Source organism: Malaclemys terrapin, chromosome 6, assembly GCF_027887155.1.
Source record: "Malaclemys terrapin pileata isolate rMalTer1 chromosome 6, rMalTer1.hap1, whole genome shotgun sequence".
NCBI lineage: Eukaryota > Metazoa > Chordata > Testudines > Emydidae > Malaclemys > Malaclemys terrapin.
This window is the reverse complement of record NC_071510.1, coordinates 133,248,996-133,268,890: the sequence shown is the minus strand read 5'-3', so window position 1 is coordinate 133,268,890 and position 19,895 is coordinate 133,248,996. Positions and strand designations below refer to the sequence as shown.

Genomic DNA, 19,895 nt, shown 5'->3' with positions numbered 1-19,895 from the left:
CCCGCTGGGCAGCCAGCCTCGCCCTGGGGAACTGCCTGCTACTGCCCCGAACAACTGCATGAGACTCCGGCAGAGAGGGGGCTCTGGGGAGGCCCTGGCCTCAGGTCGGAAGTGGCTGGGACAGGAGCCCTTTGCCTGGGCCAATGCCCCCTGACCAGGCTCCCTGGCCTGCAGCTCGGCTCACTGGGCAGGCCGGGCTAACAGGCCCCATGCAAGCGGGGCAGCACCCTGGCTCAGCACAGCACCTCGCTCCCCCCCCAATGCACTGGGGAGGGGGCAGGGCTGGCGGGGGAGTACCCCGCGCCTGCACTGAGCACTACCAGCCGTGCGCCCTACCCCCACTGCACACGCAGCATCCCCCCAGCCCAGCGCGGGGCCCCCAGCGTCACACCAGCCAGCCGCTCCCGTCCACTCTTTATTGCCCTGCGGGGCCTAGAGTTTGGGGTAGTTCTCTGGGGCGTAGGGCAGGGGCTGGTCCAGGTACTCGCTGATCGGGGTGGTGAAGGTCGCGTTCCTCCTAAAGGGGGTGTCGCTGGTACGGATGTTGGAGACGCCCTGAAAGAAGAGGAATTGGACAGTGTCCCAGGTGAACAGAGCAGGGCTTCCAGGGAGGGGCCTCAGCTGGGGGATGTGGCAGGCCCCTCGCTGGGGGCGGGGCAGAGGCAGCAGGGCCCCGGCTGGGGGATGTGGCAGAGGCGGCAGGCCCCCGGCTGGGAGATGTGGCGGACGTGGCAGGGCCCCAGCTGGATGTGGCAGAGGCGCAGGGCCCCGGATGGGGGGACGGGACAGGCCCCCGGCTGCAGGGATGTGGCAGAGGCGGCAGGGCCCCAGCTGGGAGATGGGGCGGACGCGGCAGGGCCCCGGCTGGGAGATGGGGCGGACGCGGCAGGGCCCCTGGCTGGGAGATGTGGCGGACGTGGCAGGGCCCCGGCTGGGGGGATGTGGCGGACGCGGCAGGGCCCCCGGCTGCAGGGATGTGGCGGACGCGGCAGGGCCCCGGCTGCAGGGATGTGGCGGACGCGGCAGGGCCCCGGCTGCAGGGATGTGGCGGACGCGGCAGGGCCCCGGCTGCAGGGATGTGGCGGACGCGGCAGGGCCCCGGCTGCAGGGATGTGGCGGACGCGGCAGGGCCCCGGCTGCAGGGATGTGGCGGACGCGGCAGGCCCCTGGCTGGGAGATGTGGCGGACGGGACAGGGCCCCGGCTGGGGGGATGGGGCGGACGCAGCAGGGCCCCGGCTGGGAGATGGGGCGGACGCGGCAGGGCCTCGGCTGCAGGGATGTGGCGGACGTGGCAGGCCCCTGGCTGGGGGACGGGGCAGAGGTGTGCTGAGGAGAGGAGCAGGCGTCACTCCACTCCCCTGCCCGCGGGGGTGGCTGCCAGTCTGTTGGGTCAGGAGCCGTGCGCAGGAGGCAGGTGGGAGCGGCTGCACTGCTGGGGCAGTCGCTCGCTGCCCGCAGGCAGCCTGGCTGGCATGGACTGGGGGTACTTACAGGCAGCTGGTGGGCGCTCTCCAGCCAGAAGGTGTGGGGCTGCTCCAGGCGATAGTCGTGGGGCTGGGAGAAGCACAAACACAGAGCGTTCCCATCAGCAGGGCGTGCCCGCCGGCTGTGCAGGGAGCTGCACCCCCCAAGGCTTCCCAAGCTCCTGGGATGGGCGCTCGGCTTGCCCTGTCTGAGGAGCCCCCAGGGGAGTTTCCTGGCCACGGCATGCCCCAGCCTCCCCGAGGCGGGCACTACAGTGTGGGCAGCTCAGCCCCCGTCAGCGCTGGCTGTGATGCCGAGCGCCAGGACCAGCAGGGGCTGAAAGGCTGCGCATTACCCCAGCTGGGAGAGTGCAGGTGCCAGGTCCCTGCCCTGGCCATGTACCCGGCCACGTGCCCGTCCAGCTACCCCTCTGCCTGGCCCCTCCTCCCCCACCCAGCCCACCCGCCCTGTGCCCCACCTCCCTTCCCTGCAGGCTGGTGCAGAGCCCTGGGCCCTGGTCTCACCCTGCTGGGGGGCGGCAGCACGGGCTGGAAGCCCTCCTTGCAGTAGTGCCGGTGGGTGGTGGAGAGCGACTCCATGGGCCCGGCGGGAGGGTAAAGCTCCGTCAGGGTCTCCTTCCTGCAGAGAGATTCAGGGGTTATTGAGGGACGGGGTCGCGGCTCCCCAGGCACCTGCCCCTGTGGCCCCGGGGCGAAGTTCTGCAACCACACAGGACCCAAGCTGCAAAGAGCCCCGCCCCCACGGGGAGGAGCCTGCACAGAGTTCTCCCCTGGCCCCGCCCCAGGGGAGGAGTCTGTGAAGAGTCCCGCCCCCTCCCAAGGGTGGCGCTGGGGGAGTGTTAACATGCTCAGGAGCAGGGCTTGGCTGTGCCCTGGTGCCCACGCGGGCACTGGCTGCAGAATGGCACCTATCAGGCTGGGCTGCAGCCTCCCAGGGGCTGGCCAGGGGGAGCGAAGCCGACGTCCTCTCTGTCCCGGCAAGCCAGTGCCCCTGCAGCATCACGTGGGCCCTGCCTGGGCCGTGCCCCCAGGGCTCCCATTAGTCAGACACCCAAAGCCGCTGGCCGCCCCCTGTGACTCCCCAGAACAGTCCCTCTTCGGGGCTCCATGGGCCAGCTGGGACACCCCACCAGACCCAGAGACGGTGCCCCTCCTCGGCCTCCAGCTGCCATCCCCCAGGCCAGGCCCATGGCCACCCGGGCATTTCCCTCCCCACTGGGCATGTGCTAGAACAGGTACCCCCAGTGCTCCCGGGCCCAGCCACTGGAGCAGCTGCTCCCAGCCCCGCCTGCTCACACTGCGCCTGGGGGGAGCACTGCCCCCCAGACTCCTTGGAAGGGCTCCTAATCTCTCCTGCTGCCTCTGCTTTCCCAGGCTCACAACAATGGCTTCCCTTATCACGGGCTGGGGAAGCTGGTCAGCACATGGGCCCCAGGCGCTATCACGAAGGAAAAGCAACAGGAAACCCCCAGGCCTGGAGCATGACGTAGCCCCACGGCTCAGCACAGAGTGCAGACGAGGAACAAGGAGGCCGCAGGCCTCGACTTGACTCTGAGCTGGACTTGCCCTGTCCCTAGGGACCCAGCCCTGCCCCCCCGAACTCTGAGCTCTGAGGTCTGGGCCCACGTTGCCCTGTCCCTAGGGACCCAGCCCTGCCCCTCCCCCCCCGAACTCTGAGCTCTGGGGTCCGGGGCCCACGCTGCCCTGTCCCTAGGGAGCCAGCCCTGCCCCCCCGAACTCTGAGCTCTGGGGTCCAGGGCCCACGCTGCCCTGTCCCTGGGGAGCCAGCCCTGCCCCCCCGAACTCTGAGCTCTGGGGTCCGGCCCATGCTGCCCTGTCCCTAGGGACCCAGCCCTGCCCCCCCGAACTCTGAGCTCTGGGGTCCGGGCCCACGCTGCCCTGTCCCTGGGGAGCCAGCCCTGCCCCCCCGAACTCTGAGCTCTGGGGTCCGGGCCCACGCTGCCCTGTCCCTAGGGAGCCAGCCCTGCCCCCCCGAACTCTGAGCTCTGGGGTCCGGGCCCACGCTGCCCTGTCCCTGGGGAGCCAGCCCTGCCCCCCCGAACTCTGAGCTCTGGGGTCCGGGCCCACGCTGCCCTGTCCCTAGGGAGCCAGCCCTGCCCCCCCGAACTCTGAGCTCTGGGGTCTGGCCCACGCTGCCCTGTCCCTAGGGACCCAGCCCTGCCCCCCTGAACTCACACCTCGGGGTCTGGGCCCACGCTGCCCTGTCACCATAGGGCTGAACCAGGAACCAGTCGGCACTGGTCCCAGGCCCTTTGCAGCAGTGACCCACCTCAGTGAGCCCGCCAGCCGCCCCGCAGGGGTGCTGCAGTCCAGACAGGTACCCGGCACTGGGCCACACGGAGCGCTCACCTGGCGGGGCCTGGGCCACCCAAGTGTCTCATACCCCTGTCCAGGCTGAGTACCCGTCTGGGCCGGGCAGCCTCGGGAGGGGCCGCGCCGGGCTGGGGCTCTAGGTATGCAGGATAAAACTGCGCATGAGACAGATGCACCCCTCCCCCCCCCCAGCTCCCAATCTGGCTCCCCAGCACCTCAGTGATCAGGACCCCCACAGGATGTCCCCGTGCCCTAGCCCCTTGGGGCGCCCTGTGACACTGTGCTGGAGCTGTGGAAATCTGGAGGGCCTGTACCCAGGGCTGGGGGCGGGAATTCAGGGCAAGCAGCACCCAGGGGGGCAGGAGGCACAGGAATGCTGGCAGTGCCACGGCAGCCAAGCAGCACATCGGGGCATTTCCACAGGCTCTTCTCCAGCACCGGCTGCTCAGCGCTCGACTCTGCCGCAGCTGGCACCCAGCCTCCCCGCCGGGGGGACAGACTCCGCTAGTGGGACGCCGGCCAGCACGCTAAGAACAGCAATGGAGACACTGCAGCACCAGCGGAGACTCAGGGGGAGCCCACACTTGGCCCCCGGGGTCGGTAGGGCAGGCGGGTTAGAGCCCGGGAGGCTAGCCCGAGCCCCTGCCGCAGCTGCAATGCCCAACTGTGATTCAGAGCGGCCTGGTGAGGGCTGCTACCCAGGCTGGAGATCCATCTCCCACTGCAGCATAGACACCCAGCCCCAGAACTGCCCTACCCGCCCTCCCTGCAGGGAGCCTGAGCGTGGGCAGGGAAGGGGCAGCAGCTCACCTGTATTTCTGGTACAGCATTAACTCCAGCATGGCCTCCCGCTGCCCTGCAGGGAGAGACGGGGCAGGCACTGTAGTGCATCTCCTGGACTCAGAGCCCCTGCCAAGGCAGTGGCGTGGGGCGGGCTGGGAGGCCAAGAGAAAACACAAGGGCAGCCCGCGAGGCGCAGGGAGCACCATGGCCAGATAGGGAAGGGCAGCGACCTAGACCCACAGATACAGCCCGGGCGTCTGAGACCCAGAGTGAGCCATGCTGCCCAGCCGAGAGCCCATGAGCACCAGCCCGCAAGGAGCGGCGTAGGGGGGTCACAGATCAGCCAGCCTGAGACGTAGCACGGAGCACAGGCCGGTCCTGCTGCATCCCTACTCGCCCCCCTGCCCACACGGGATGCTGGGGCACTGTGCCGCCTCACACACCATGGTACAGCTTCATTTCCTGTCCCACATGGCTATGTCACTGTGGGGCTGTTAAACAGCTGGCATGCCCCACCCCAGAGGCAGCTGCATTCCAGTGGTGGGTAAGTGATCCCTGCATAGACAGTTACAAAAAGCTTGGGAGCTGCCTGGAGGAAAAGCTAAGACTGATGCTGTTACTGCCCCCAAGCCAGATGGGCTCCCTGCCCGTGGAACAGGGATGGGGGCTGCCATGGCAGAGGTGGGGCGCTCACCCTTCCACAGACCAGCGCTGCCAGGCCCGCCCAGCCACACTGGGTCTTGGCGATGGGGCCCATCCCCACAGACAGAGACTGAGCCTGCAGGCCCCTGGGAAGCCAGTTGGGCAGAGACAGGCCCCAGAGCACAGGGACAGGCGAGTGGCCCAGGGTGCTACAACACCCCACCTTCACACTGGAGCACATGGAACCACATCCCTGCGCCCCCCACCCGAGCTGCTCCAGGGCCCTGGGCCTCACCTCTCACAGGCAGCCCGGTCCTCCGGGGCCTGCGGTAGGAATCCTTCATGGTGGTGCTGTCGGCCAGCTGCGAGAGGAGCTGGAGGGTGAGCAGCCCGCGGTGCCCGTGCCGGTAGAAGAAGCCCTCGCTGCCCAGCTCTGGACTCGGCACTTGATCCAGCTCGTTCGTGGCTCTCTGGAAACAAGCAGCAGCAGCACGAAGTCCAGGATGAGGAGGGCACAGCCAGCCCCAGCCCCGGCCCCAGCCTCCCACGCCAAAGGAGGACGGCTATAGGGCAGTGCGGCCTGTGGAGACTGCAGTACCCAGCATGCACCGCTCCTCTGCAGCGAAGCAGCCTGCCAAGGAGACGGGTCTGAGGGCAGCTCACCCCAAGCCCAGCTCCTTCTCCAGCTTCCTCTGCTCCCCCAATCCCCGAGGAGCTCCGAGCCACAGAGCTGCTGTGCCAACGCCTGCTAATGCCAGGACTGTGCCCTTGGCGGGGGCCGCCACAACACCAGGGCCTTGCAGACCCCTCCTCACAGCGAGACGTGCTGCACGGATACAGCCTCGCACCAACACGAGCCCAGAGAGCAGCAGGGCCTGAGACCGGGGCACTTTCTCCTGCAGGTCCAGACAAGCAAGGCTTCCTCGCTGTGTCAGGACTTGTCTCAGAGACTCTCAAAAGGGGAAGAGGGAAACCAGCCCTTGGCCCTGGGGAAGGAAAAAGGTGCAGATGGCAGCAAACAGTCCAGCCCATCCCCCCTCCACCAGGGGTCACACCCCACTGTTCCTCTCTCTGCCTCAGATCCCCTGTGACGATCCCTGGTGACCCCTCCTAGGCCAGCACCCCGGGGCACAGTCTGCACATATCTACAAGGGGAACAAATACTGACTAGTGGCTCTTCAGTCTAGCAGAGGAAGGTGTAACATGATCCCACAGCTGGGAGTTGAAGCCAGACACATTCAGACAGGAACTACGGTGTAAGTGCTTTGCAGGGAGGGGAATTCACCATTGGAGCCATTTACTGAGGGTCCTGGGGGATGCTCCATCACTGACCCTTGTAACTCAAGATAGGATGTTTTCCTAAAAGCTGCTCTCCTTCGAACAGGAATTCATCCAGGGTAGTTCTCCAGCCGCTGTTATTCAGCAGGTCAGACCGGTCCTGGGGCCCTGTGCCGTGCAGGGGGGTCGGACCGGTCCTGGGGCCTGGGCCATGCACGGGGTCGGACCGGTCCTAGGGCCCGTGCCGTGCAGGGGTCAGACGAGTCCTAGGGCCTGTGCCGTGCAGGGGGTCGGACCGGTCCTAGGACCTGTGCCGTGCAGGGGGCTCGGATCGGTCCTAGGCCCTGTGCCGTGCAGGGGGTCGGACCGGTCCTAGGCCCTGTGCCGTGCAGGGGTCAGACCAGTCCTAGGCCCTGTGCCGTGCAGAGGGTCGGACTGGTCCTAGGCCCTGTGCCGTACAGGGGGTCGGACTGGTCCTAGGGCCTGTGCCGTGCAGAGGGTCGGACTGGTCCTGGGGCCTGTGCCGTGCAGGGGGTCGGACTGGTCCTAGGGCCTGTGCCGTGCAGGGGTCAGAACGGTCCTGGGGCCTGTGCCGTGCAGGGGTCAGAACGGTCCTGGGGCCTGTGCCGTGCAGGGGGTCGGACTGGTCCTAGGGCCTGTGCCGTGCAGGGGTCAGACCAGTCCTAGGCACTGTGCCGTGCAGGGGGTCGGACTGGTCCTAGGGCCTGTGCCGTGCAGGGGTTGGACCGGTCCTGGGGCCTGTGCCGTGCAGGGGTCAGACCAGTCCTAGGCCCTGTGCCGTGCGGGGGTCAGACCGGTCCTGGCCCTGTGCTGTGCAGGAGGTCGGACTGGTCCTAGGGCCTGTGCCGTGCAGGGGGTCGGACCGGTCCTAGGCCCTGTGCTGTGCAGGGGTTGGACTGGATGATCACACTGGTCCCTTCCAGCCTTGGAGTCTAGGATTTATGATGGAACACTGGCATCAGGGTATTGGACTCTCTGTGACGGAGCAGGGAGCAGGGCAGATTTGACCTGGGAATGTTGCAGGGGGGTTGCAGTGGGGATGTGGGACTTCCCTTGAAGGAAGCTACCTGAGCTGTAACCTGAGCCAGGAACGGGGGTGGGGAGAATTAACACCTTCTGCCCGGGAGACTGAACAAAGGAGAGGAGCAGTGGGAGGAGTTTGGAGTTTAGTTTCGGTTGGGGCTGGGTGGTGCAACGCAGGGAACCCCAAGCTGGGGTCCAAGCTCCCTGAACCTCCCCGAGGGACCTAATTGAGGGGGTCTGGTCGTACCTACACGCTCTGCTTGAGACTGTGTTCCTGTCCTTAAATAAACCTTCTGCTTTACTGGCTGGCTGAGAGTCACAGTGAATCTCGGGAAGAGGGGTGCAGGGCCCTAACTCCCCCACAATCCGCAACAACTGGTGGCAGAGGTGGGATCTACTGCACCCCGTGGACGGCACTTCCTGCAGTAAGTGACTGGGGAGCAGTAAAACGAAGGGGGATTGACGGGGACCAGGCGCGCTGAAGAGTGAGAGAGAGACGGTTATTACCCCTGGGAGTGTGTGACCAGCGAGAAGGACTTTTGCAGTAACAGGGTCCCCCGAGGGGATCGCAGCGAGTGGTCCCAGGGGCGGAGGAGTCTGCAGCTCGACCCTGGCAGAGAGGTGGTGACCTCGAGAAGGGCTGGCACACTAGGGGTCTCCCTGGGAACTGTGGGGAGCTGTGAGCACACAGGCCGGTGAGTGGCCAGCAGGAAGATGTATGCCAAGCGGCTTAAGAGCGACCTGGTGGAGCTGTGCAAGCAGAGGCGGCTGCGCATTGGGAGGCTCACCAAAGAACAGCTCATTGCCCAGCTGGAGGCAGAAGATCGCGCGAATGAACTGATCCCTGTGTCTCAGGGAAGCAGCCTGGCAAATGCAGCGCAGGCACCAGTGTCTGTCCCAGCTGGGAGTGGTCAGCCGGCTGCTGAGGGCGTCCCGAGACCCCTCCTTCCTATGCCTAGGGGAAGGGTGGGGAGGAGCCCAGCAAATACCGAAGGCGCCGTGGCCCCCCCGGCCAGCAGGGGGTCCCCCCGGCGAAGCTCGCCGGCCAGCAGAGGATCCTCCCGGCGACGTTCGGCATCCGGGGAGCGGAATTGGCTGGAATGGGAGAAAGAGCTAAAACTGAGAGAGCTGGAGGATCGTGAACAACAGAGACAGCATGAACGGGAGGAGAAAGAGAGACAGCATCAGCGTGAACGGGAGGAGAAAGAGAGACAGCATCAGCGTGAACGGGAGGAGAAAGAGAGACAGCATCAGTGTGAAGAGAGACAGCGTCAGCAGGAACGGGAGGAGAATGAGAGACAGAGACAGGAGAATGAGAGACAGCGTCAGCATGACCTGGAACTGGCGAGATTGAAGGGCAGCGAACCCCCGGCTGCGGTGAGTGAGGGGGGACCCAGGACTGCACGGAGCTTTGATAAGTGCATCATGGCCCCATACAAGGAGGGGGAGGACATGGATGACTTCCTGGAGGCCTTTGAGACGGCCTGCGAGCTGCACCGGGTGGATCCCGCGGACAGACTCCGGGTCCTTACCCCCTTACTGGACCCCAAATCCGTGGCATTGTACCGCCAACTGGGAGAGGCAGAGAAAGGGGACTACGAACTATTCAAAAAGGCCCTGCTACGAGAGTTTGGGCTGACTCCTGAGATGTACCGGGAAAGGTTCCGGAGTCAAGATAAAACCCCTGAGATCTCATATCTGCAACTAGCCGTCCGCATGGAAAGATACGCCAGCAAGTGGGCTGGTGGGGCCCAGACGAAGGAGGACCTGATTAAACTGCTGGTACTGGAGCAACTGTATGAGCGGTGCCCATCCGACCTGAGGCTGTGGTTGGTGGACAGAAAGCCAGAGAACCCGCGACACGCCGGGCAGCTGGCTGATGAGTTTGTAAAGAGCCGGTCAGGGGGTGGCAGGGAGGAGCCCCAAAGGAACAGGCCCGCCGCGATGCAGAGAGAGAGTCACCCTGGGACCTCCCAAAGGGGGAATATGGGGAATCCCCTCCCACGGGGAAGGCCCAGCATCAGGGACAACCGACCGGCTCGAGGGGACCCACGGGACCTGAGCTGCTATTACTGCGGCCGAAGAGGCCACGTTCGGGCCCAGTGCCCCAAGCTCAAGGACAGACTGAGCAGACCGAACCCGCACCGGGTTAACTTGGTAGAGGCCCAGACGGACGAGGGGCCGGCTTCCCACGCGAGAGGGGCTGGCAGCTTATCAACTGCTCAAGAGAGAGAAGGGCCCCCGGCCAGCTTCTCTGGGGGGCCAGATGCTCCGGATTCAAAGTTCTCCGTTTACAGGGTTGGCGCGGGGCTGTCCCTGCGGAGCGAGTGCCTTGTTCCCCTGGAGGTGGATGGGAAGAAAGTTTATGGATACTGGGACACGGGCGCAGAGGTGACACTGGCCCGGCCCGAGGTGGTGGCCCCAGATCGGGTGGTGCCCAACACCTTCCTGACCCTGACCGGGGTGGGCGGGACCCCATTCAAGGTTCCCGTAGCGAGGGTACACCTGAAATGGGGGGCCAAGGAGGGCCCCAAGGACGTGGGAGTGCACCACCATTTGCCCACTGAGGTGTTGTTGGGGGGGGACCTAGAGGACTGGCCAAGCAGCCCCCAGACCGCCTTAGTCGTGACCCGTAGCCAGAGCCGGCGAGGGGCACTACGCCCTGACCTTGGGAAGGATGTCCCACCGGAGGCACCGAACCCTTCCCGGGTGGGGAGGGAACACCCAAGGACAGGCCACGGGGTGGCTGGGGCTTCCGACCCAGCCGACGAGAGGGAGCAGGTCCCCATCCCTTCCCCAGCCGCCGAGTTCCAGGCCGAGTTGCAGAAGGACCCCTCCCTGCGGAAGCTAAGGGGCCTGGCTGACCTCAGTGTGGTACAGACCATGAGGAGAGGATGCAAGGAGAGGTTCCTGTGGGAGAAGGGGTTCCTGTACCGAGAGTGGGCTCCCCCGGGGGAAGTGGAGTCGTGGGGGATCAGGAGGCAGCTGGTGGTTCCCCAGAAGTTTCGCCACAAGCTACTGTACCTGGCCCATGACATCCCTCTCGCAGGGCACCAGGGGATCCGGCGCACCAGGCAGAGGCTGCTACAGAACTTTTACTGGCCCGGGGTCTTCACCAACGTCCGGCAGTACTGCCGATCCTGTGACCCCTGCCAGAGGGTGGGGAAGGCCCGGGACAAGGGGAAGGCAGCATTGAGACCTTTGCCCATCATAGAGGAGCCTTTCCAGAAGGTGGCCATGGACATAGTGGGACCTCTCAGCAAGACGACCCGGTCTGGGAAGAAATACATCCTGGTGGTGGTAGATTTCGCCACCCGCTACCCCGAGGCAGTGCCCTTATCGTCCATTGAAGCAGACACTGTGGCGGATGCGCTGCTGACCATTTTCAGCCGAGTGGGGTTCCCCAAGGAAGTCTTGACGGACCAAGGGTCCAACTTCATGTCGGCCCTACTCCGGTGCTTGTGGGAGAGATGTGGGGTCCGGCACAACTGGGCCTCAGCATATCACCCCCAATCCAACGGGCTGGTGGAAAGGTTCAATGGGACGCTAAAAATGATGCTGAAAACATTTATGAATCAGCACCCGCAGGACTGGGACAAGTACTTACCTCACCTGCTGTTTGCGTACAGGGAGGTACCCCAGGAGTCTACCGGGTTTTCGCCTTTCGAACTGCTATATGGAAGGCGGGTAAGGGGGCCCCTGGACCTGATGAGAGACGAATGGGAGGGGAAGGCCACTCCTGACGGAGAGTCGGTGGTGGAGTATGTCCTGACCTTCCGGGAACGACTTGCCGAGCTCATGGGCCTGGCCAGGGAGAATCTGGCCAGAGCCCAGAGGAAGCAGAAGGTCTGGTATGACCGCACAGCACGGGCCCGCACCTTCGCCACTGGGGATCAGGTGATGGTCCTCATCCCCGTGAGGAAAAACAAACTCCAGGCCGCCTGGGAAGGGCCCTTCAAGGTTGTCAAGCAACTAAACGAGGTAAACTATGTGGTGGAGCTGTCGAACCGGGCACACCACCACCGGGTGTACCATGTGAATATGATGAAGCCATATTATGACAGGGGGAATATGGTGTTGGCCGTGTGTGGACAGTGGGAGGGGCAGGGAGATGACCCTTTAGTAGATCTATTCCCTGGGACAAGAGTTGGCTTCCCCCTGGAAGCAATTCCCCTCTCTGATCGGCTAACCCCTGCCCAGCGAGCTGAGATCGGAGGGGTGCTGCATCTGTACCAGCAGCTGTTTTCCAACCAGCCTGGACGCACTAATCTGACTGTCCACCGGGTGCAGACAGGATCGCACCCGCCTATAAAATGCTCCCCCTTCCGAGCCACAGGGAAAAACTGCTCAGGACCTGGAAAGAGAGGTCAATGACATGCTGGCTTTGGGGGTGATCCAGCCATCTTCCAGCCCTTGGGCCTCGCCGGTGGTGCTGGTCCCCAAAAAGGACGGGTCGATCCGGTTCTGTGTGGACTATCGGAAGCTCAATGCCATCACTGTAGCCGATGCCTACCCCATGCCCAGGCCGGACGAGCTCCTAGACAAGCTGGGAGGTGCTCGGTACCTTACCACCATGGATCTTACAAAGGGCTATTGGCAAGTGCCGCTGGATGCAGATGCCAGGCTGAAATCGGCCTTTGTCACCCCTCTGGGGCTCTATGAGTTCCTGACCCTGCCCTTCGGCCTCAAGGGAGCGCCGGCCACCTTCCAGCGCCTGGTGGATCAGCTACTGAGGGGGATGGAGAGTTTTGCCGTGGCGTATATCGATGACATCTGTGTCTTTAGCCAGACCTGGGAGGACCACATATCCCAGGTTAGACAAGTGCTGGACCGACTCCAGAAGGCTGGGCTGACCGTAAAACCGGAGAAGTGCAAGGTGGGGATGGCTGAGGTATCCTACCTAGGCCACCGGGTGGGAAGCGGCTGCCTAAAGCCGGAACCAGCCAAAGTGGAGGTGATCAGAGACTGGCCCGCTCCTCAAACCAAAAAGCAGGTCCAAGCCTTTATTGGGATGGCAGGGTACTATCAGAGGTTCGTGCCCCACTTTAGCGCCATAGCCGCCCCCATCACTGAGCTGTGCAAGAAGGGGAAGCCAGACAAAGTGGTCTGGACCGAGGAGTGCCAGGAGGCTCTCCGGGCGCTGAAGGAGGCTCTGGTCAGTGGCCCAGTTCTGGCAAACCCAGACTTTGACAAGCCCTTTATGGTGTTCACCGACGCCTCAGACACAGGACTGGGGGCGGTGTTAATGCAGGAGGATGAAAAGGGGGAGAGACACCCCATCGTGTACCTGAGCAAGAAGTTGCTACCCCGGGAGCAGAACTACGCGGCCATCGAGAAGGAATGCCTGGCCATGGTGTGGGCCCTCAAGAAACTAGAGCCATATCTCTTTGGGCGTCACTTCACCGTGCACACCGACCACTCTCCCCTGACCTGGCTGCACCAGATGAAAGGAGCCAACGCCAAGCTCCTGAGATGGAGCCTGCTCCTGCAGGATTATGACATGGACGTGGTCCATGTGAAGGGACGTGACAACCTGATAGCGGACGCGTTGTCCCGGAGAGGGAGCCCTGAACTTCCCCAGGTCACTGGTCAGAGTGACCCCGCTCAGTTCAGTCTCGAAGGGGGGAGAGATGTGACGGAGCAGGGAGCAGGGCAGATTTGACCTGGGAATGTTGCAGGGGGGTTGCAGTGGGGATGTGGGACTTCCCTTGAAGGAAGCTACCTGAGCTGTAACCTGAGCCAGGAACGGGGGTGGGGAGAATTAACACCTTCTGCCCGGGAGACTGAACAAAGGAGAGGAGCAGCGGGAGGAGTTTGGAGTTTAGTTTCGGTTGGGGCTGGGTGGTGCAACGCAGGGAACCCCAAGCTGGGGTCCAAGCTCCCTGAACCTCCCCGAGGGACCTAATTGAGGGGGTCTGGTTGTACCTACACGCTCTGCTTGAGACTGTGTTCCTGTCCTTAAATAAACCTTCTGCTTTACTGGCTGGCTGAGAGTCACAGTGAATCTCGGGAAGAGGGGTGCAGGGCCCTAACTCCCCCACAATCCGCAACACTCTCCCACCCTGGAATTCAGTTCACTGAGCCACGACTGGCTTGGAGAGTCAGACAAGTGTTGCCATAGCATGAAAGAGACAGATCCTTTGAGACTCTGAACAGAAAGGCCCATCCCCACACACCCTGTGGCTCTTTATCCTGGCAGGCACTGGGGCTACTGGGAGGATAGGACTCCCCCCGGGAACCCCATCCTGGCTGGTGCTGAGTGTACAGGGTTGGGAGAGCCCTCTCCAGGAGGGGGGGCCCTGATGCTGACATTTCAATAATGAATGAGATATTAGGTCGGGTGGAGATCAGCCATGTGGGCCAAGTGCAGACAAGCAGCTTAGGTTGGCTGGAAAAGCCAGGGCAAGGAGAATGACCTGGGTAGCAGCATTGCGAAGGGATCTGAGTGGGGCAGGGCTGCATTGTCAAGGCCAGAGAGAGGGATGCGAGGCGCTGGGATCCCGGAGGACAGTTTTCACTGTGTGGGTGGACAGGAAAGACTGGGTCTTCCAGACATGATGCAGAAAGAATCAGTAAGATATAGACCTAGCCTGGGTGTGAGGACCTAGAGAAGTGCCCGAGTGGAAGAGGAGGCGAGGTTACAGCCCCGGGCAGCAGGCAGGATGGTGGGTCATACCAAACTCTGCCTGGGGGGGGGGTGGGTCTGATACATGTGACCTCCCACCAGGAATGGCTCCAGTGCAGCCACTGGCACCATTCAGCACAAGACAGTGCCGTAGGACTCCACAGCACCCCCACTGCTCACAGGGATGGCGAAGCAGCCATGAAACTGACCAGAGTCTCGTTAGTTCCTTGCTGCTGCTGCTTGGGAAGCCCAGAGCAGCAGCAGCAGCCGCAGGGGCCTACAGACTCAGGCAAACGCTAGGCATTGCTCTGATCCGGTACAGTGAGGGGTGAGGGGTGGGTACCAGGCTAGATGGGCCCTGATGCGGAATGCAGGGGGGGGATAGCGGCCTCGCTGGGCCATTGGCCTGATGCAGAGTGCGGGGCAGGGGGATAGCAGCCTCCCTGGGCCATTGGCAGAGTGGGGTGATGCCAGGCTGGTGGCCACGGGGCAGTGATGTAGGGACGTCACCGTGCTTTGCATCAATGTGGCATTGTCTGTGCTGCTGTGTGAATACCAGCAGGCAGCCGCTTTGCTGCAAACAGATGGGGGAATTACCTCTTCCTGCCAGTTATGGACTAGGCATTTCCCTCGGGACACAAGCCTCGGTTGCTCCTCAGGCATCTCAGCCTTGCTGGGCAGCATCTCGACCACGCAGGGCAGCAGTTCTCCAAGGCTGCCCCCCGGCTCTCCATGGCAGGGTGGCATCTCAACCAGACAGGGCTCCATCTCAGCGTTGCTGGGTGGCATTTCTCCAGGCGTCTCTGCCATGCAAGGCGATTGCTCTCTGTGGCAGGGCGGCATCTCAGCCACATTGAACGGCGTCTCTCCGTTGCTCCCTGGCAGCTCTCCCTGGCTGTGCAGCAAGGCTTGCTCTGTAAGATCTGACCTGTTTGTAGGAGGAAGGAGAAAGCGCTGTCATTTACACTACGGTCACAGCGCAATGGGCTCACAATCGACGCCTGCTCTCCAGAGCAAACGCCGTCTCACCCTTGGCCCAACCCAGACAGCCAGCAAGACCAGGGCCTAGGTGCACCTTGATGCAGAGGTCCATGGGGCTCTACCTATGCAGCCCTGCCCCATGGCCCTCTCCTCTCCCCCTGGTCCCGCCATTCTCCCCCACAATGAGGCAGGAGCTGCAGCAGGGCCCCTCTCCCTTCAGGAGCACCAGGGTTTCCTGTTCCTTCCTGGAGAGGAACGGTGTGAGGAAATTGGAATTTTCTGTAATATTTTTGAGAATCCTGTGTGCCTCAGTTTCCCCTGTGTGCTGCATTATTGCCAAGTGGGTGGAAAAGGGCTGTTTGCTCTAGGGCGGGCTAAAAGAGACAGGTGTGTGTGTCATCGAGCTGTGTGGGCCTTGATCCCCACATCAGTAGAGCATTTGAGAAAACAGTGGCAACTCCAGTCACCCAGACATTGACTCCCTGTGACCAAGGCCCCAGAGGGATCGGGATTTCCCACCTCTCAGCAGGGAGGCTGAACACCATTCCCCAGCCAGAGAACAAAGGACTGGGAGGTGGGAGATCAGAGCTGGCAGCTGGGAGGAGTCCAGTTCTCACCTAGAGTCTGACCTACAAGATCAGATGGTAAGACAGACAGAGCTTGACCCAAGGGCAGGAGTGCAAGTAGGGCAGGACCCTCCAGTATGCAGTACCGGCAAGAGATTTTAGCGGGTACAGGGTACCGGAAAGACTTGGAGCTAGTCCCCCCCCCCCCCCAACCATCCTCGGGCTGCACGCTGTTCCTTAAAGGAGCAGAACGCTGTTAGGGAGGGCATTCATTCTTTAACTGGCTTTAACAGCACAATACATATGCTAACAAACTTAAACAAAGGCTGTTAGCATCTGTATTGTGCTGTTACCTTGGTCAGGAGTCCTCAAGAGGGGAGAGTGGGGGGATGGAAGGTGTTTAACCAGTGTTTTTGATTCTGTTTCTCCCCATTGGTCTGAATTATCCATGATGTCCATACTGCATCACATCAAGTTCAGATCATTAGAGGAATGCCTCTGCTTGCACTGGCCAGAGGATGTTTGGATTCTGATGTCAGCCCAGTTCTGCAGCCTGACGGGAATCAGGTGTTGGCCCCAGCATACAAAGAATTCTTCTTTGCAGCCAAACTAGTCTAACATGCAGTTTGTTAACTGGAACTGGAGCAGCAAAACAAAGAAAACAAATGCCTCATTTTCCAGCTTTGTGGGTCAGAGAACTAGAAGTGAAGATTATAATGCCGGACACTGACGGCCTTAAACCAGCTGCCTCAGGAATCTGCCAAGAACTTTGCTGACAAGATGTTCCTCATCTTAGCAATGGCGCTAAGAGTTATCACACGTCTGCCCCCCTTTATTCGAATGAAGTTCCTTCTGATCTGACAGCTCAGGCATCAGTTTTGTCCAGAACAATTTACAAACTTGGAACCTAATCCTGTAAACCCTTAATCATTTGATCAATCCCATTGAAGACAGTGAGACTATTTGCATGACTATGGACCACTTCTGTGGGCTGGTAAGAGTTTCAGGAGTCTGTTCCTGTAAAGGAAGTTGAATCCCCCATTGAAATACAATGGTAGGTACAATAGTTAGTTAAGGATACAGTTCTACTTAAAATTTGTCTTTTAATAAGTCATACATATGCTGAAATGGCTCCTCACCCAACTCCCATATTCCACATAAACAGACTGAATACTACATATGAGGGGGGAAGTGAGTAGTTAAACACGTTGATGTTTGTATATACAAAGGAGGTGTTGCAGGGGACGGGGAGAGCGTGAGGGCCCCGGGCTGGGGCAGGGAGGATTCACATGGAGGGTCATGTAGGCAGGTCACATCCCCCCCTTATGTCCCTCCCATGAGTGCAGTACCGGCAAGAAATGATTTCTACTTGCACCACTGCCCATGGAGTTCCCTACAGCGCAGCTGGGCTCTGGGCTGGCCAGACTGGACGATGCTCCAACCGTCAGTTCTCTGGGCTACCCTAAGGGCTCCCTGTGCTGTGTCCAGATGACGGACAGACCCGACTGTTCTGGCAGCGCTGGGTGAGGGTCACTGCAGATGCTGGGTGAGGTGCATCAATCCCTGAGGAGTGGACAGGTCTCCATTGGGGTCTGTCTCAGTGGGACTCGCTAACCAGAGCTCACGGGGTGGAGCAGGGGGGCTGCAGGCCCAGAGGTCCAGTCTCAGGAGGTGGTGAAGCTGTGTGGCTGACCCTGGAGGAAGAGTGAGACCCCCAGGGGTCTGGCCCACTGACGGGCTCCTCTTAGAGACTGTTCCAAAGCTGGTGACACAGTTCCAGTCTTGTGGGTCTGTGACACGGGGTAGCAGCAAGGAGGTCCCCCAGCATTCACAACCCAGCTTCTGAGATATCTGCTTTGATAGGAGCCATGCCCCCGGTGCTATTCCCCACCTGGTCTATACAGATCCCTCTGCTGCGGTGGGGCTGGCAGGGCATCTAACACTCCACTGAGATGCCTGGGGAACTTCCCCCTCTCACAGCACTCATCTCAACCTCAGGCAGACAGGGCTGTATCGGTTCCTCCAGCCCCAGCTCCCCGCCTCAGAGAGATCAGCTCAGACTCTCTGCAGACACAGACAGCGTCGCTGCAACGCTCACCCGGGGTCAGTTTCAAGCTTTACTTTATGGCTGCAAGAGCCAGAAACTTCCCTTCTTTAAATGAAAGCAGAAGTTGTGCTGTGGTGGCCGGGCCCCTGAGGCTCGGTCCAGCCCGGCTCATGCCCCATCTCCAGATACTCCGGACACCCTGAGCCTAAATCCCGCACATGCCCTAGGTCCGGCCCCTCCCGTGCTCTGTGCCCCACACCAGGCCCCACACCCCACGTGCCCAGTGCCCCACACCAAGCCCCACACCCCATGTGCCCAGTGCCCCACACCAGGCCCCACACCCCATGTGCCCAGTGCCCCACACCAAGCCCCGCCCCCACGTGCCCAGTGCCCCACACCAGGCCCCGCCCCCACGTGCCCAGTGCCCGACACCAGGCCCCGCCCCCCACATGCCCAGTGCCCCACACCAGGCCCCGCCCCCTGTTCCCCACACCGGGCCCCGCCCCCCACGTGCCCTGACCCAACGCCAGCCCCCCCCCCAGCGTTACCTTGATCCACTTGCACTCTGACCCCACCCATGACCCCGTTGCCCTGGCACCGCCCCCTCACCCCTGCGGGGTCCCGTCCTCGCGCGGCCGCTCTCGCTCCATCGCGGGTCTGCCAATCACTTCTGCGCCTGCGCAATCCGCCTTGCTGTCTCCATGGAGACAGTAAACACCGTGAGGACCAGCCCTCGGAGGGCGCATGCGCTCACGGCCCCACCGGCCCTGTCGCCTAAGCGACGGAACGCCACCCGCCCATTGGCTGAACGGAACCCTTGACATCTAAGAAGCACCTCCCATTGGGCGGCTGCAGGGCGAGCGTGGGCCCGGGGGGCGGGACTCCAGCGACCCCCCCCCCTTCGGCCCCGGGTTGCGCAGGACCCCGCCCCCTGCTGGAAAGAGCCGCCTGGGAGCAGCCGGGTGGGCGGGGCTGATGGGCGGGGTCAGATGGGAAGGGGCGGGGCCTAGTGGACGGGGCATGCGGGAAGGGGCGGGGTCAATGAGCAGGTTCAGCTGGAAGGGGCGTGGCCAAGCAGGGGCTGTCTTTGGGCCAGGGTCCGGGAGACCAGTCCTTTCCCCTGTTAACTCTGAACCCTACTGATGGCTCTGTGACAATGTCCTGCCCAGCTTGCAGAGCCCAGGGAAGGGCAGGGTGATGGGGTGGGCACCTGCAACCCTGGGGTGTGGTGGGACCATCACCGCTACACCCACCCCCTGCCTCTTGTGTTAGCCTTGACTGGGGTGCTGCAGGGCAGGTGCTGTTTCAGGCCACCTGCCTGTGCAGCACCCGACGGCACCCTTATGCTGCCTAGTATCAGAGGGGTAGCCGTGTTAGTCTGAATCTGCCTATGAAGCCAAATATCCTGCCAGGCCTCTTCAGTTGTCAGAAAGGCGCCAAACGCACGCAGTGCTGTGCAGCCCACCTGTATGCATAGCAGGTGCTTCACAAACTCCACACAGCAGCACTGAAATGCAGCCACCTCTGGGGTGGATGATCGCGGCCAAGCAGAGCATTGCACCCGACTACACAAGGAGGACAGCCGTCCGTGGACATACATTGGCCTGCCCTTGCTCTCTGCTCCCCTCCTCCCTCCCCCAGGCTTTCCACACACTCTCCTGCTGCGGCTGTGAGAGCCTTCTCCACTGCAGTCCTGCTGGCTGGAGCAGCCTCTCTCCACATCATTTCAAGCTTGAGCTGAACCCCAGGTCTCCTCTCCTGCCCGGGGCTGCGTGATCAGCGCTGCAGGACGGGGCGAGCGGGGGTGCTGCCTTTGGCTCCTCTGGGCTGTGCAAACGCCATGGGCTGTGGGGGGAGCTGCATTGCCCCATGCCGTGCTGCTGACCTTGAATGTAAAACCAGGGGTCCTGCCCCGCTCCCCACTGCCTGCTTGGTCTGTGTCTGACCCAGACGGGGTCTCGGCCCCGCAGGTGTCAGGGGTTCCCCCAGACAGCCCTGCAGGAGCAGCCCCTCCCCGCCCTTTCTGCCCTGGGGGGAGACGGCCTCAGCCGTGTAGCATTCGGACCATCTGCCCCCCACACTGCACTGTGTTCACCTCCACGCCTGCAGA

The 19,895-nt window shown here is 62.4% G+C and overlaps 1 protein-coding gene across 1 annotated transcript; it reads right to left on the bottom strand.

The window, feature by feature from the left end:
• Positions 1–402: 402 nt before the first annotated feature.
• Positions 403–18,463, bottom strand: SPAG8 (sperm associated antigen 8). The gene is made up of 7 exons (XM_054031913.1): positions 18,395–18,463; positions 14,789–15,119; positions 5,540–5,714; positions 4,630–4,675; positions 1,990–2,104; positions 1,493–1,555; positions 403–555 (listed from the first exon to the last, which is right to left on the bottom strand). The coding sequence occupies exons 1-7, from the start codon at positions 18,433–18,435 to the stop codon at positions 433–435; spliced, it is 894 nt and encodes a 297-aa protein (XP_053887888.1). The 5' UTR covers positions 18,436–18,463; the 3' UTR covers positions 403–432.
• Positions 18,464–19,895: the final 1,432 nt, after the last annotated feature.